At 40.7% G+C, this 15,435-nt stretch overlaps 2 protein-coding genes across 2 annotated transcripts in view; both read left to right on the top strand.

Annotated features, from left to right (window-relative positions):
- The window catches only part of IL1RAPL1 (interleukin 1 receptor accessory protein like 1), a 653,815-nt gene that overhangs the window by 193,318 nt on the left and 445,062 nt on the right, over positions 1 to 15,435 (top strand). The gene's annotated exons all lie outside the window — the stretch shown is intronic.
- On the top strand, positions 8,879 to 9,935 carry LOC141277605 (uncharacterized). The gene has a single exon (XM_073799115.1). It carries the CDS (start codon positions 9,034 to 9,036, stop codon positions 9,766 to 9,768), a length of 735 nt encoding a protein of 244 aa, XP_073655216.1. The 5' UTR covers positions 8,879 to 9,033; the 3' UTR covers positions 9,769 to 9,935.

Here is a 15,435-nt window from a genome sequence, read left to right as displayed (position 1 = left end):
GGTTTGTACTGCTATAAACTTCCCTCTTAGAACTGCTTTTGCTGCATCCCATAGTTTTTGGGTCATCGTGTTTTGGTGTCATTTGTCTCTAGGTATTTTGTTCTAGAATCATGGTATCTAGTATCTGCTAAGTTGTGTAGTCCCAATAAAAATTTGGGTCTTTCTTGATTGTGCTTTCCAAATTCAGTATTGATGAATTGACTTCTGATGTAGCATTAAGAAGTTATTCTCATAAATTAGAAGAATTAAAATAAACAGCATTGGTGCTTTCTCATTAAAAAAAGAAAAAGACTTGCTGGATGCTGGTGGTTGGATATGTAAGTAAAAATGTGCAGCTATTTTTAGAAAATGTGGTACTGGGACTTGGATGAAAGCAGTTTTGCAGGTTCAGGCTCAATAGTTTTCTATCTGTACAGAGCTGTTCACACACTCAGTATAGTAGGTCTGTAAGGAGACTTTAAATATCATCTATTCGGAGTCCCTCCTTTTACAGATGAGACCCATTGGTGAAGTAACTTGCCCAGTGTCCTGAGTGGCAATGACAAATCATATTTCTTGAGTCTCTGCTCCTTGCTCTTTACTGAACTTTAGAGGTTGCAAACTGGTAATGGACCACTGATAGTTGTGTTTGGCCAGTAGAGTAGATTGTATTATTGATCACAAATACTTGCCGCCTCTCTCTAGGAGAGGATGAAACTCCTTCTTCCCATTGAAGTCAGCCTTGGCCACGTGACTTGTTTTGGCAAAGGAAATGTGTGCAGAGGTGATGTGCAGTGTTCCGGAGAGGAACGATAAAGCATGAGTTAAGTACATAGTTTCAGTGCATGATTCACCAGGTTTTCTTTTTCTTCTGCTACGAGTTTGTTTATCAACATTCTAGATAGAAGTAGAATATAGAAGTAGCTGTGTCAGCCTGAGTCCTGGACTAAACATGATGTGCAGCAGATATACAACTAACCTGTGATGGGATTATAATGTGGGTAAGGAACAACCTTTTGCTGTAAGCTAAGAATCTGGGGTCATGTGTAAATACAGTATAACCTAGTCAATCCTAACTGATACAATCTACATCATTAAAAAAATGAATCAGTGACTAACATTTGGAAATTTTGAGAATTAGCAGAAAGATCCAGACTTCAGATTTCTGATGAAAAATCGGCAGGGGTGACACATTTGGCCAACCCGGCACACATTGGCTGGGGCTGTATAGCATCTACCCCTTAGAAATAGAAGCTAATGCTATAGTTTACCCCCAGCATCCTATACTCCCTGTTTGTATCTTACACCCATCCATCTTTTTCTTCAGTTATCTACATTACCTGTCTGGCCCTTGTAAGCACTTGAGTTTGCCACTCTGGCTTTATATCAAACTTTCCCACCCCTCAGCAAGAAAATGCTAGAGGCAGAAAGAACAGAGGACTGAAGACAGAACTTTAGTTAATACCCACCTGCAGGGATGAGATAAAGAATCAGTGGGGAGACGTTTAATAACTGGTTAGAAAAGGAAGAAGAAAACCAGAATTGGACAGTTACCAAAACAAACAAAACACAAGGAAGAGACGAGTCAAGAAGTGGGGATGGTCAACCTCAGGGAAAACTACAGAGTTCAACAATAAAGACAGTGATGAGAGCAGGTCATATGTGACCTTTGAGAGAATAATTGCCGTGTTTTGATGATCATGGAAGACAGAAGATAGGAGATTAAGGAGCAAAGGGCTGCTGAGAAAATGGAGGTGTTGAGATAAAAATTTTCACAAGTTTGGTATTGAATGGAAGGAGAAAAATAATTGATTTCTAAAATGGCAGCAGAATCAAAACAAACAAAAGTGTTTTTTTCCCACTTCTTGTTTTGGGGGACAAGGGCAAGGGGCGACACATGTTTGAAAAGCATTGGCAAAAGAGCCAGTAAAAAGGAACCAGGTTATTGAGGGAACAAAGTTTGGGAGGTGGCTAAGAGTAATGGATAGAGAGCATGGGTGAAGCAGCTAGTTTTGGAAATAAAGGATAATAGACCTTCATCTAAGTCTGTTAGTGTGCAATATGGGGTCCTAATGAATCATCAGTAGTAACTCAGGAGAAAGCAGTATCTGGGTCCCATGGTGGGGGTGGGGTAATGGAAGAATGATGACCTTGTCTAGTATTATTAAGTCCATTTCACAAGTGGGGACATTTAGGCTCAGGGAAATTAAACAGCTTAAATTTTTTATTGACGTATAGGTGATTTACATTATCTTAGGTTCAGTTGTGTAGCATAGTGATTTTGTAGATTATACTCCATGATAGGTCATTACAAGATAATGGATATAATTCCTTGTGCTATGCAGTATATCCTTGTTGCTTTTCTATTTTATATATAGTAGTTTGTATCTGTTAATTCTATACCCCTATCTTGCCCCTCCCCCATTCCCTCTCGCCTTTGGTAACCAACCACTAGTTGTTTTCTGTATCTGTGAGTCTGTTTCTGTCTTGCATATATTTCCATTTGCATTACTTTTTAGATTCCATATTTAAGTGGTGTTATACAGTATTTGTCTTTCTCTGACTTATTTCACTAAGCATAGTATTCTCTAGGTCCATCTATGTTGCTGCAAATGACAGTATTTCATTCTTTTTATGACTAATATTCCATTGTATATATACTACATCTTACTCCAGTAGTCTGTTGATGGGCACTTGGGTTGCTTCTTTTATTATAAATAGTGCTGCTATGAACATTGTGGTGCATGTATCTTTTCAAATTAGTGTTTTCATTTTTTTTCTGGATATATATCCAGGAGTGGAATTGCTGGATCATATGGTAGTTCTATTTTTAGTTTCTTGAGGAACATCCATACTGTTTTCCACAGTGGCTGCACCAATTTTCATTCCCACCAATAGTGGGGATGAAACCAGTGAAAAGGGTTTCTTTTTCTCCACATCCTCCCCAACGTTTGTTATTTGTAGACGTTTTGATGGTGGTCATTCTGACTGGTGTGAGGTGATACCTCACTGTAGTTTTGATTTGCATTTCTCTAATAATTAGTGACGTTGAGCATCTGTTTATTAAATGGCTTAAAGTTATATAGTCAGTTACTGAAGGCAACCTGAATGTCAGGTGAAGGAGTTTTGACCTGAAGGCAGCAAGGAGTTACTGAAGGTTTTGAATAGGGTTGAGGTTGTGGGAGTTACGTGGATGGGGTAAGGAGATGATTGTACGACAGCACTGACACTTCAGCAATAGGAGTGGCAAGAGCCAAGATAGTAAGCCAGGTCAGCTATTCAGATATGAATAGATAAGAAGCATGGATACTATTGATAGCAATCAGACTGAAAAGGAAGGGATGGATGGAAGAAATATCAGGAGGACAATATTTCTAGAGCTTCATGACTAGCTGGAGATGGGGGACTAGAGAAATAAAAGAGATAAGGATGATTCCAAACATATTAGTTGGATTGTTAGTGGAACCGTTTACAAATAAGAAAATCAATGTTGGAGTGAAGAGCAGCTTGGATTAAGACTCGCTGGATGGGGATGTCACGACGCGTCCACAGTGGCGGCTGCGTCGACAATGGCGGCTGCCGTCAACAATGGCGACTGCGTCAGCGTGAGCGGGCCTCCGTTGTCAAGCGGTTTCCAGACATTGCAGCGGGACCCGCAGTCATCTTAGAATCCGCCGGCGGGGAGGACAGAACTCCTGTGCCCGCTCCCGCCGCGTTGTGGATCGAGCGGCGGTGTCGAGACCCAGCGGGGCGAGCCAGCGTCACTTCGGCCTCTTCACTCTCCCGGACGCTGCACCTGGGCTAAGTCGGCAACATGAGCGGCAACAACTCGGATGAGAACGACGACGAGTTTGTCGTCACCAGAAATATGTTTCACCCTTGCATATTTCAAATGAATGTTCAAGAAGCCGCAACTGAAATGGAATTTGAAGAACCTACAGATGAAAAGAAGTTTGAAAAAACAGAAGATGGGGGAGAACTTGGAGACGATGCTTCTGAAAAAGATGCTAAAGAAAGTGGCCCTGAAAAAGAGGCTGAAGAAGGCTGTCCCCAAAAGGAATCTGAAGAGAGCTGCCTCGAAAGAGTGTTTGAGGAAGGCTGTTGCAAAAGGACGCGTGAAGAAGACTTCCCCGACAGAGAGTGTGGAGAACGCAGCCCGGAGAAAGAGCATGAAGAGGGTAGTCCTAAAAAAGAGTCGAAAGAGAATGGTGCAGAAGGGGAGCCCAAAAAGAAGAGACTCAAAACAGATCCTGATGAGAACGGCCTTGAGAAATATTTTGAGGAAGAGAGTTCGGCGAAGGAACTTAATGCAAGCATTCTTGAAAAAGAGGTAGAAGAAAATAACTCTGAAAAATCAGATTTTGAAGGTGACAGCTCTGGGAAAATGTTTGATGAAGAAGGCTCTGAGAAGGGGTTTAACGAAGAGTCAGATGAGAAGGAAGAAGATTCCGATGAGAGAGGGACTGTGGGTGATTCAGGGAATGTTAAGGAGGAAGGGCCCCTGTCCACAGGCTGCAACTTTGTCCTCCGTAGTGATGATGACGTTTAATCCCTTAAACTTGCTTTGTAGGGTGATTCCGCTTTGCCTTTAATTTTTGCTCCAGGGTAATTACTAGTAGTGTTACATGAACGTGTGCATAGAGGTAGGATGCCCTCAGATCACTGCAGTGAAGTGTTCGTGATTATCTGTCCTGGCCGATTTTAAATATATGTGAACAAGACAACTGGATTCTTGTCTTTTGTCATATTTGTTAAGTGCATGCAGAATAATATTTTTTAAAGTATTCTGATTGAAGTTTTTGATATTCAGAAATCAAAAATAAGTTGTTAATATGCAGAAACAGAAAATTAGACCTGAGTTAAATTGCATTTTTCATTCTTGCTATTGCTTTATTCATACTAAAGTTTGGTTTTTCTAAGGACCTGAAAAATCCCTGTAGGAGTCTCCTTGCTTCAGCTTATGATGTTACCACTGATGTCCCCATTTCCCCTCTCTAAACCAGAACATGTTACTAAAACTTATGAAGTAAAGAACACTTTGGAGTTTCCCCCTGCCCAGTCCTCGCAAGTTACTTTTATTTTTCTTTTCTACCCTCTTGCCATGAAAATTGAGTCTTAAACGTGCAAAAATAAACTTCCCAAGGTCCACAGCTTCCATTATTGAAAATACAGAGGAAATCAGAATTCTCCCGTGTACTGTTTGGGCCCCTCTAGAAGCTGATTAAAGTTACAGGACCTTTACCCAGAAAAATCTATGCATGCACTACACAATCTTTTGTATACAGTTTGGGGTGGTTCATGGATCCCCTGGAGTTTAAGAACTTTTGTCATGCATATTTCAGATTTTTGCTTTTGATTTTGTTCTAGAATCATGGTATCTAGTATCTGCTAAGTTGTGTAGTCCCAATAAAAATTTGGGTCTTTCTTGATTGTGCTTTCCAAATTCAGTATTGATGAATTGACTTCTGATGTAGCATTAAGAAGTTATTCTCATAAATTAGAAGAATTAAAATAAACAGCATTGGTGCTTTCTCATTAAAAAAAGAAAAAGACTTGCTGGATGCTGGTGGTTGGATATGTAAGTAAAAATGTGCAGCTATTTTTAGAAAATGTGGTACTGGGACTTGGATGAAAGCAGTTTTGCAGGTTCAGGCTCAATAGTTTTCTATCTGTACAGAGCTGTTCACACACTCAGTATAGTAGGTCTGTAAGGAGACTTTAAATATCATCTATTCGGAGTCCCTCCTTTTACAGATGAGACCCATTGGTGAAGTAACTTGCCCAGTGTCCTGAGTGGCAATGACAAATCATATTTCTTGAGTCTCTGCTCCTTGCTCTTTACTGAACTTTAGAGGTTGCAAACTGGTAATGGACCACTGATAGTTGTGTTTGGCCAGTAGAGTAGATTGTATTATTGATCACAAATACTTGCCGCCTCTCTCTAGGAGAGGATGAAACTCCTTCTTCCCATTGAAGTCAGCCTTGGCCACGTGACTTGTTTTGGCAAAGGAAATGTGTGCAGAGGTGATGTGCAGTGTTCCGGAGAGGAACGATAAAGCATGAGTTAAGTACATAGTTTCAGTGCATGATTCACCAGGTTTTCTTTTTCTTCTGCTACGAGTTTGTTTATCAACATTCTAGATAGAAGTAGAATATAGAAGTAGCTGTGTCAGCCTGAGTCCTGGACTAAACATGATGTGCAGCAGATATACAACTAACCTGTGATGGGATTATAATGTGGGTAAGGAACAACCTTTTGCTGTAAGCTAAGAATCTGGGGTCATGTGTAAATACAGTATAACCTAGTCAATCCTAACTGATACAATCTACATCATTAAAAAAATGAATCAGTGACTAACATTTGGAAATTTTGAGAATTAGCAGAAAGATCCAGACTTCAGATTTCTGATGAAAAATCGGCAGGGGTGACACATTTGGCCAACCCGGCACACATTGGCTGGGGCTGTATAGCATCTACCCCTTAGAAATAGAAGCTAATGCTATAGTTTACCCCCAGCATCCTATACTCCCTGTTTGTATCTTACACCCATCCATCTTTTTCTTCAGTTATCTACATTACCTGTCTGGCCCTAGTAAGCACTTGAGTTTGCCACTCTGGCTTTATATCAAACTTTCCCACCCCTCAGCAAGAAAATGCTAGAGGCAGAAAGAACAGAGGACTGAAGACAGAACTTTAGTTAATACCCACCTGCAGGGATGAGATAAAGAATCAGTGGGGAGACGTTTAATAACTGGTTAGAAAAGGAAGAAGAAAACCAGAATTGGACAGTTACCAAAACAAACAAAACACAAGGAAGAGACGAGTCAAGAAGTGGGGATGGTCAACCTCAGGGAAAACTACAGAGTTCAACAATAAAGACAGTGATGAGAGCAGGTCATATGTGACCTTTGAGAGAATAATTGCCGTGTTTTGATGATCATGGAAGACAGAAGATAGGAGATTAAGGAGCAAAGGGCTGCTGAGAAAATGGAGGTGTTGAGATAAAAATTTTCACAAGTTTGGTATTGAATGGAAGGAGAAAAATAATTGATTTCTAAAATGGCAGCAGAATCAAAACAAACAAAAGTGTTTTTTTCCCACTTCTTGTTTTGGGGGACAAGGGCAAGGGGCGACACATGTTTGAAAAGCATTGGCAAAAGAGCCAGTAAAAAGGAACCAGGTTATTGAGGGAACAAAGTTTGGGAGGTGGCTAAGAGTAATGGATAGAGAGCATGGGTGAAGCAGCTAGTTTTGGAAATAAAGGATAATAGACCTTCATCTAAGTCTGTTAGTGTGCAATATGGGGTCCTAATGAATCATCAGTAGTAACTCAGGAGAAAGCAGTATCTGGGTCCCATGGTGGGGGTGGGGTAATGCAAGAATGATGACCTTGTCTAGTATTATTAAGTCCATTTCACAAGTGGGGACATTTAGGCTCAGGGAAATTAAACAGCTTAAATTTTTTATTGACGTATAGGTGATTTACATTATCTTAGGTTCAGTTGTATAGCATAGTGATTTTGTAGATTATACTCCATGATAGGTCATTACAAGATAATGGATATAATTCCTTGTGCTATGCAGTATATCCTTGTTGCTTTTCTATTTTATATATAGTAGTTTGTATCTGTTAATTCTATACCCCTATCTTGCCCCTCCCCCATTCCCTCTCGCCTTTGGTAACCAACCACTAGTTGTTTTCTGTATCTGTGAGTCTGTTTCTGTCTTGCATATATTTCCATTTGCATTACTTTTTAGATTCCATATTTAAGTGGTGTTATACAGTATTTGTCTTTCTCTGACTTATTTCACTAAGCATAGTATTCTCTAGGTCCATCTATGTTGCTGCAAATGACAGTATTTCATTCTTTTTATGACTAATATTCCATTGTATATATACTACATCTTACTCCAGTAGTCTGTTGATGGGCACTTGGGTTGCTTCTTTTATTATAAATAGTGCTGCTATGAACATTGTGGTGCATGTATCTTTTCAAATTAGTGTTTTCATTTTTTTTCTGGATATATATCCAGGAGTGGAATTGCTGGATCATATGGTAGTTCTATTTTTAGTTTCTTGAGGAACATCCATACTGTTTTCCACAGTGGCTGCACCAATTTTCATTCCCACCAATAGTGGGGATGAAACCAGTGAAAAGGGTTTCTTTTTCTCCACATCCTCCCCAACGTTTGTTATTTGTAGACGTTTTGATGGTGGTCATTCTGACTGGTGTGAGGTGATACCTCACTGTAGTTTTGATTTGCATTTCTCTAATAATTAGTGACGTTGAGCATCTGTTTATTAAATGGCTTAAAGTTATATAGTCAGTTACTGAAGGCAACCTGAATGTCAGGTGAAGGAGTTTTGACCTGAAGGCAGCAAGGAGTTACTGAAGGTTTTGAATAGGGTTGAGGTTGTGGGAGTTACGTGGATGGGGTAAGGAGATGATTGTACGACAGCACTGACACTTCAGCAATAGGAGTGGCAAGAGCCAAGATAGTAAGCCAGGTCAGCTATTCAGATATGAATAGATAAGAAGCATGGATACTATTGATAGCAATCAGACTGAAAAGGAAGGGATGGATGGAAGAAATATCAGGAGGACAATATTTCTAGAGCTTCATGACTAGCTGGAGATGGGGGACTAGAGAAATAAAAGAGATAAGGATGATTCCAAACATATTAGTTGGATTGTTAGTGGAACCGTTTACAAATAAGAAAATCAATGTTGGAGTGAAGAGCAGCTTGGATTAAGACTCGCTGGATGGGGATGTCACGACGCGTCCACAGTGGCGGCTGCGTCGACAATGGCGGCTGCCGTCAACAATGGCGACTGCGTCAGCGTGAGCGGGCCTCCGTTGTCAAGCGGTTTCCAGACATTGCAGCGGGACCCGCAGTCATCTTAGAATCCGCCGGCGGGGAGGACAGAACTCCTGTGCCCGCTCCCGCCGCGTTGTGGATCGAGCGGCGGTGTCGAGACCCAGCGGGGCGAGCCAGCGTCACTTCGGCCTCTTCACTCTCCCGGACGCTGCACCTGGGCTAAGTCGGCAACATGAGCGGCAACAACTCGGATGAGAACGACGACGAGTTTGTCGTCACCAGAAATATGTTTCACCCTTGCATATTTCAAATGAATGTTCAAGAAGCCGCAACTGAAATGGAATTTGAAGAACCTACAGATGAAAAGAAGTTTGAAAAAACAGAAGATGGGGGAGAACTTGGAGACGATGCTTCTGAAAAAGATGCTAAAGAAAGTGGCCCTGAAAAAGAGGCTGAAGAAGGCTGTCCCCAAAAGGAATCTGAAGAGAGCTGCCTCGAAAGAGTGTTTGAGGAAGGCTGTTGCAAAAGGACGCGTGAAGAAGACTTCCCCGACAGAGAGTGTGGAGAACGCAGCCCGGAGAAAGAGCATGAAGAGGGTAGTCCTAAAAAAGAGTCGAAAGAGAATGGTGCAGAAGGGGAGCCCAAAAAGAAGAGACTCAAAACAGATCCTGATGAGAACGGCCTTGAGAAATATTTTGAGGAAGAGAGTTCGGCGAAGGAACTTAATGCAAGCATTCTTGAAAAAGAGGTAGAAGAAAATAACTCTGAAAAATCAGATTTTGAAGGTGACAGCTCTGGGAAAATGTTTGATGAAGAAGGCTCTGAGAAGGGGTTTAACGAAGAGTCAGATGAGAAGGAAGAAGATTCCGATGAGAGAGGGACTGTGGGTGATTCAGGGAATGTTAAGGAGGAAGGGCCCCTGTCCACAGGCTGCAACTTTGTCCTCCGTAGTGATGATGACGTTTAATCCCTTAAACTTGCTTTGTAGGGTGATTCCGCTTTGCCTTTAATTTTTGCTCCAGGGTAATTACTAGTAGTGTTACATGAACGTGTGCATAGAGGTAGGATGCCCTCAGATCACTGCAGTGAAGTGTTCGTGATTATCTGTCCTGGCCGATTTTAAATATATGTGAACAAGACAACTGGATTCTTGTCTTTTGTCATATTTGTTAAGTGCATGCAGAATAATATTTTTTAAAGTATTCTGATTGAAGTTTTTGATATTCAGAAATCAAAAATAAGTTGTTAATATGCAGAAACAGAAAATTAGACCTGAGTTAAATTGCATTTTTCATTCTTGCTATTGCTTTATTCATACTAAAGTTTGGTTTTTCTAAGGACCTGAAAAATCCCTGTAGGAGTCTCCTTGCTTCAGCTTATGATGTTACCACTGATGTCCCCATTTCCCCTCTCTAAACCAGAACATGTTACTAAAACTTATGAAGTAAAGAACACTTTGGAGTTTCCCCCTGCCCAGTCCTCGCAAGTTACTTTTATTTTTCTTTTCTACCCTCTTGCCATGAAAATTGAGTCTTAAACGTGCAAAAATAAACTTCCCAAGGTCCACAGCTTCCATTATTGAAAATACAGAGGAAATCAGAATTCTCCCGTGTACTGTTTGGGCCCCTCTAGAAGCTGATTAAAGTTACAGGACCTTTACCCAGAAAAATCTATGCATGCACTACACAATCTTTTGTATACAGTTTGGGGTGGTTCATGGATCCCCTGGAGTTTAAGAACTTTTGTCATGCATATTTCAGATTTTTGCTTTTGATTTTGTTCTAGAATCATGGTATCTAGTATCTGCTAAGTTGTGTAGTCCCAATAAAAATTTGGGTCTTTCTTGATTGTGCTTTCCAAATTCAGTATTGATGAATTGACTTCTGATGTAGCATTAAGAAGTTATTCTCATAAATTAGAAGAATTAAAATAAACAGCATTGGTGCTTTCTCATTAAAAAAAGAAAAAGACTTGCTGGATGCTGGTGGTTGGATATGTAAGTAAAAATGTGCAGCTATTTTTAGAAAATGTGGTACTGGGACTTGGATGAAAGCAGTTTTGCAGGTTCAGGCTCAATAGTTTTCTATCTGTACAGAGCTGTTCACACACTCAGTATAGTAGGTCTGTAAGGAGACTTTAAATATCATCTATTCGGAGTCCCTCCTTTTACAGATGAGACCCATTGGTGAAGTAACTTGCCCAGTGTCCTGAGTGGCAATGACAAATCATATTTCTTGAGTCTCTGCTCCTTGCTCTTTACTGAACTTTAGAGGTTGCAAACTGGTAATGGACCACTGATAGTTGTGTTTGGCCAGTAGAGTAGATTGTATTATTGATCACAAATACTTGCCGCCTCTCTCTAGGAGAGGATGAAACTCCTTCTTCCCATTGAAGTCAGCCTTGGCCACGTGACTTGTTTTGGCAAAGGAAATGTGTGCAGAGGTGATGTGCAGTGTTCCGGAGAGGAACGATAAAGCATGAGTTAAGTACATAGTTTCAGTGCATGATTCACCAGGTTTTCTTTTTCTTCTGCTACGAGTTTGTTTATCAACATTCTAGATAGAAGTAGAATATAGAAGTAGCTGTGTCAGCCTGAGTCCTGGACTAAACATGATGTGCAGCAGATATACAACTAACCTGTGATGGGATTATAATGTGGGTAAGGAACAACCTTTTGCTGTAAGCTAAGAATCTGGGGTCATGTGTAAATACAGTATAACCTAGTCAATCCTAACTGATACAATCTACATCATTAAAAAAATGAATCAGTGACTAACATTTGGAAATTTTGAGAATTAGCAGAAAGATCCAGACTTCAGATTTCTGATGAAAAATCGGCAGGGGTGACACATTTGGCCAACCCGGCACACATTGGCTGGGGCTGTATAGCATCTACCCCTTAGAAATAGAAGCTAATGCTATAGTTTACCCCCAGCATCCTATACTCCCTGTTTGTATCTTACACCCATCCATCTTTTTCTTCAGTTATCTACATTACCTGTCTGGCCCTTGTAAGCACTTGAGTTTGCCACTCTGGCTTTATATCAAACTTTCCCACCCCTCAGCAAGAAAATGCTAGAGGCAGAAAGAACAGAGGACTGAAGACAGAACTTTAGTTAATACCCACCTGCAGGGATGAGATAAAGAATCAGTGGGGAGACGTTTAATAACTGGTTAGAAAAGGAAGAAGAAAACCAGAATTGGACAGTTACCAAAACAAACAAAACACAAGGAAGAGACGAGTCAAGAAGTGGGGATGGTCAACCTCAGGGAAAACTACAGAGTTCAACAATAAAGACAGTGATGAGAGCAGGTCATATGTGACCTTTGAGAGAATAATTGCCGTGTTTTGATGATCATGGAAGACAGAAGATAGGAGATTAAGGAGCAAAGGGCTGCTGAGAAAATGGAGGTGTTGAGATAAAAATTTTCACAAGTTTGGTATTGAATGGAAGGAGAAAAATAATTGATTTCTAAAATGGCAGCAGAATCAAAACAAACAAAAGTGTTTTTTTCCCACTTCTTGTTTTGGGGGACAAGGGCAAGGGGCGACACATGTTTGAAAAGCATTGGCAAAAGAGCCAGTAAAAAGGAACCAGGTTATTGAGGGAACAAAGTTTGGGAGGTGGCTAAGAGTAATGGATAGAGAGCATGGGTGAAGCAGCTAGTTTTGGAAATAAAGGATAATAGACCTTCATCTAAGTCTGTTAGTGTGCAATATGGGGTCCTAATGAATCATCAGTAGTAACTCAGGAGAAAGCAGTATCTGGGTCCCATGGTGGGGGTGGGGTAATGCAAGAATGATGACCTTGTCTAGTAGTTCAGAGAAGGTCTCTTCTCTCTGGTTACAGTCTTGAAGGAGGAGCAGACAGGCAGAGAAGGATCTGATAACTGAGAGACTGAAAGCCATTTGAGGCAGGAACCCGAGCCATGTGCCCAGATGGAATCTTGGTGCCTTTCTGGCCCCCTTTTCTGTCAATTCTGCAATTGCACTAATAAGAAATGTCTCTTATCTCACATAGGTTAATGAGTTTGAGAAGGAAAACAATACAGTTTATTATGATGGCAGGAAGGGCAATGCAAATGGCAACTGAGAAACTTGAAATGCAATTAAGGGCTTTGAACTTCATTTCAAGAGGCAATCGTACCACTCCTCAAATCGCACCCTCTGAAGAAGGAACATAGAATGACAAAATATGCTAAGTTCAGTAATTTTCAGCCTGTGCTCCTAGACCCCCAGGAGACCCTCTTAGTGGTCTGCATACCGGGCCCTTATACTATTAGTGTTTACAATATGTCGGTGTCTATATTTCTATTAATGACATAAAATAGGGATTTACTTATGCTACATTAGCATCTCATTATCATGCTTGGGTTTGGACCAAAACACAACAAGTGACCTATAGATCTTTCCTGTCACACAGCAGAGAGAGAGAAACCACTGTGCATCATGATGTTCGTGGAGGCCATGCTGTCATTCCCACTACAGCCACAATGAGAGTATTGCCAAGGAATGCATTTCTAGTGGAGTCTTAGTGGAGAATGAAAGCAAATAAGATAGTGGGTTTTTTTCCTGCCTTAACAAAAGCGTCAGTATTTATGCTGCTATAGCTGGTAAACTCTGTTTTGTGAAGGCACGTTGATGGGGAGGGTACTTGGGATAGATTCTGATAGTAGGTGGCCCATAGGTTCATTTGCCTTGGAAGAGACTGGAGCATAGAAACAAAATGACACTCATTGCCCCATTCTTCTGGGGTTTCAGTTACTTTTCCATTACTTCAGCAGGTTCATTTTCTGAGTTTTGAATGGGGTCAGAATATAGAGTGGGGATTGATAGTGTGGTGGTGCGAAACGTGCTGCAGGAGGGAATGTGCAGGGAGGAATGGGACCGATTCTTGGACTGTAGAATAAAAATCAAAGAGAATGAGTCGTTCTCAACTCTGTTTAATTTACCTTTGTTGTATCTTTCTTTGTCACTAGGCTACACTAGGCACAAAATTTAAGAATTAATTACAATGGGCAAGACTCATAGTCTGATCAGCTTATTCTTCCAACTATGACAATGACACTAAGGACATGCTATTACAGACCTTTCCTGACATCAACTGTTTTTCTTAATTACATGAATATTATAAACTATATACTGGTTCAAATAGGAGATTGAAAAATCCAGGGACCTCAAGGATGAGTAGGAGCTAGTCAGTGATGGTGGGGTGAGGAGAAGAGGTTGTATTCTGCACAGAGAAAAAAGCATATGCAACTGCCCTGAGATGGCAGAAAGCAGCAGACATCTGGGGATTTGAAAGAAGGTCAGTGGAGCCTGGTGAGCAAGTGGGAGGATGGTATCAGTGGAGACTGAAGAGATAGGCAAGAACTGGAAGCCTAAGAATATCCTTTGTGGGACACAGTGTCCTGAGTCCCATGAACGTTCACTGAAAGCAAGTTCATATTACTAGCGGTATTATACTAGAAAGTCTCCATATTCTCGAGCTTATGTTGTATTGTACAGTCACTCGTTTGAGCATTCATTCGACAAGCATATATTGAGTGTCTGCTGTATGCCATGTTCTTTGGGCCAGAGTTGTATACCTCCCAGACTTTTGTAAATTACAGGCTGCCACTTACAATGTGGTCACTTTGTCAGTCCCGTCATGATAGAGTCAGATTTAGCTTCTTTTCATTATTATTATGTTGGGTATAGTATTGACGGTTTGGAGAACAGGGCCCAATGTCAGTGAGTTCTGCTGTCAGCAATCTGGAATACATCTTCCAAGGGTGTCCTTAAGTTCCTGGTGGGCAAGAGCAAGAGAGGGAAAAAAACTAGAGTTGTGTCTTTGTGCCACTGAAGCAGCATTTGGGGAGATGTTAGGCTTAGTTCTCACGACTCTCTTATCCTCAGTGCTATGAGCTTTGACGAGGAGCCTATAATTGTCATTTTGAAGACTGATGGATGCCACTTTTTTCTTTCTCTCTCTTTCTAGCTTTGCTTTATTTAGACTCTGTTTTTTTTTCACCTACTGCCTCTTTCCATTTTTTTCCATCTCTTTTATTCCATTATCCTAGCTGTCTCTCTGAGAATGAGTACCAGGAGTAAAGACTCTGCTCTCAGTAGCAGGGAAAGCAGAGTGACTCATATGGGCTAGCCCTGACCTAGGAATGAACCTTTACAGATATCTTCATCTTCATCCTTATTCACAAAGAGCACTTATGCTAAAGAAATTAAGTCAGTGGCAAAAAAGTGGCTTTCTCATCTGGACACCAATTTAAGAAGCTTTCTCCACATACTCTGGCCTTCATTGATCTCACCTTTTTCTGTAGTTTATACTTCATTGAATAAGAATCATAAGATTTAGTTCTTGATAATATATTGTATTGGGGAATCTTGCATGTTACCACTACACCAGCGGCGCTGCTTATATTGTATTGGGATAGTTTCTAATTCTTTAATAGATGATGATTTTGTTACCCTAACAGGATAGGTCTGTAAACTCCCACAGGGAAGGGACTATGACCCTACTTAATTTCTGTCACCCTTAGAACTGAGCAAAATGGCAGGCATACAGTTTAGCCACTCAGTGGCACTTGATTGAATTAATGAGACCTGTCATATTATTGTACATAGAGGAACACCTTT

The sequence above is a fragment of the Tursiops truncatus genome, chromosome X, assembly GCF_011762595.2.
Source record: "Tursiops truncatus isolate mTurTru1 chromosome X, mTurTru1.mat.Y, whole genome shotgun sequence".
NCBI classification, from domain to species: Eukaryota; Metazoa; Chordata; class Mammalia; order Artiodactyla; family Delphinidae; genus Tursiops; species Tursiops truncatus.
The sequence above is the reverse complement of the archived record's forward strand: the minus strand, read 5'-3'. Positions and strand labels throughout refer to the sequence as shown.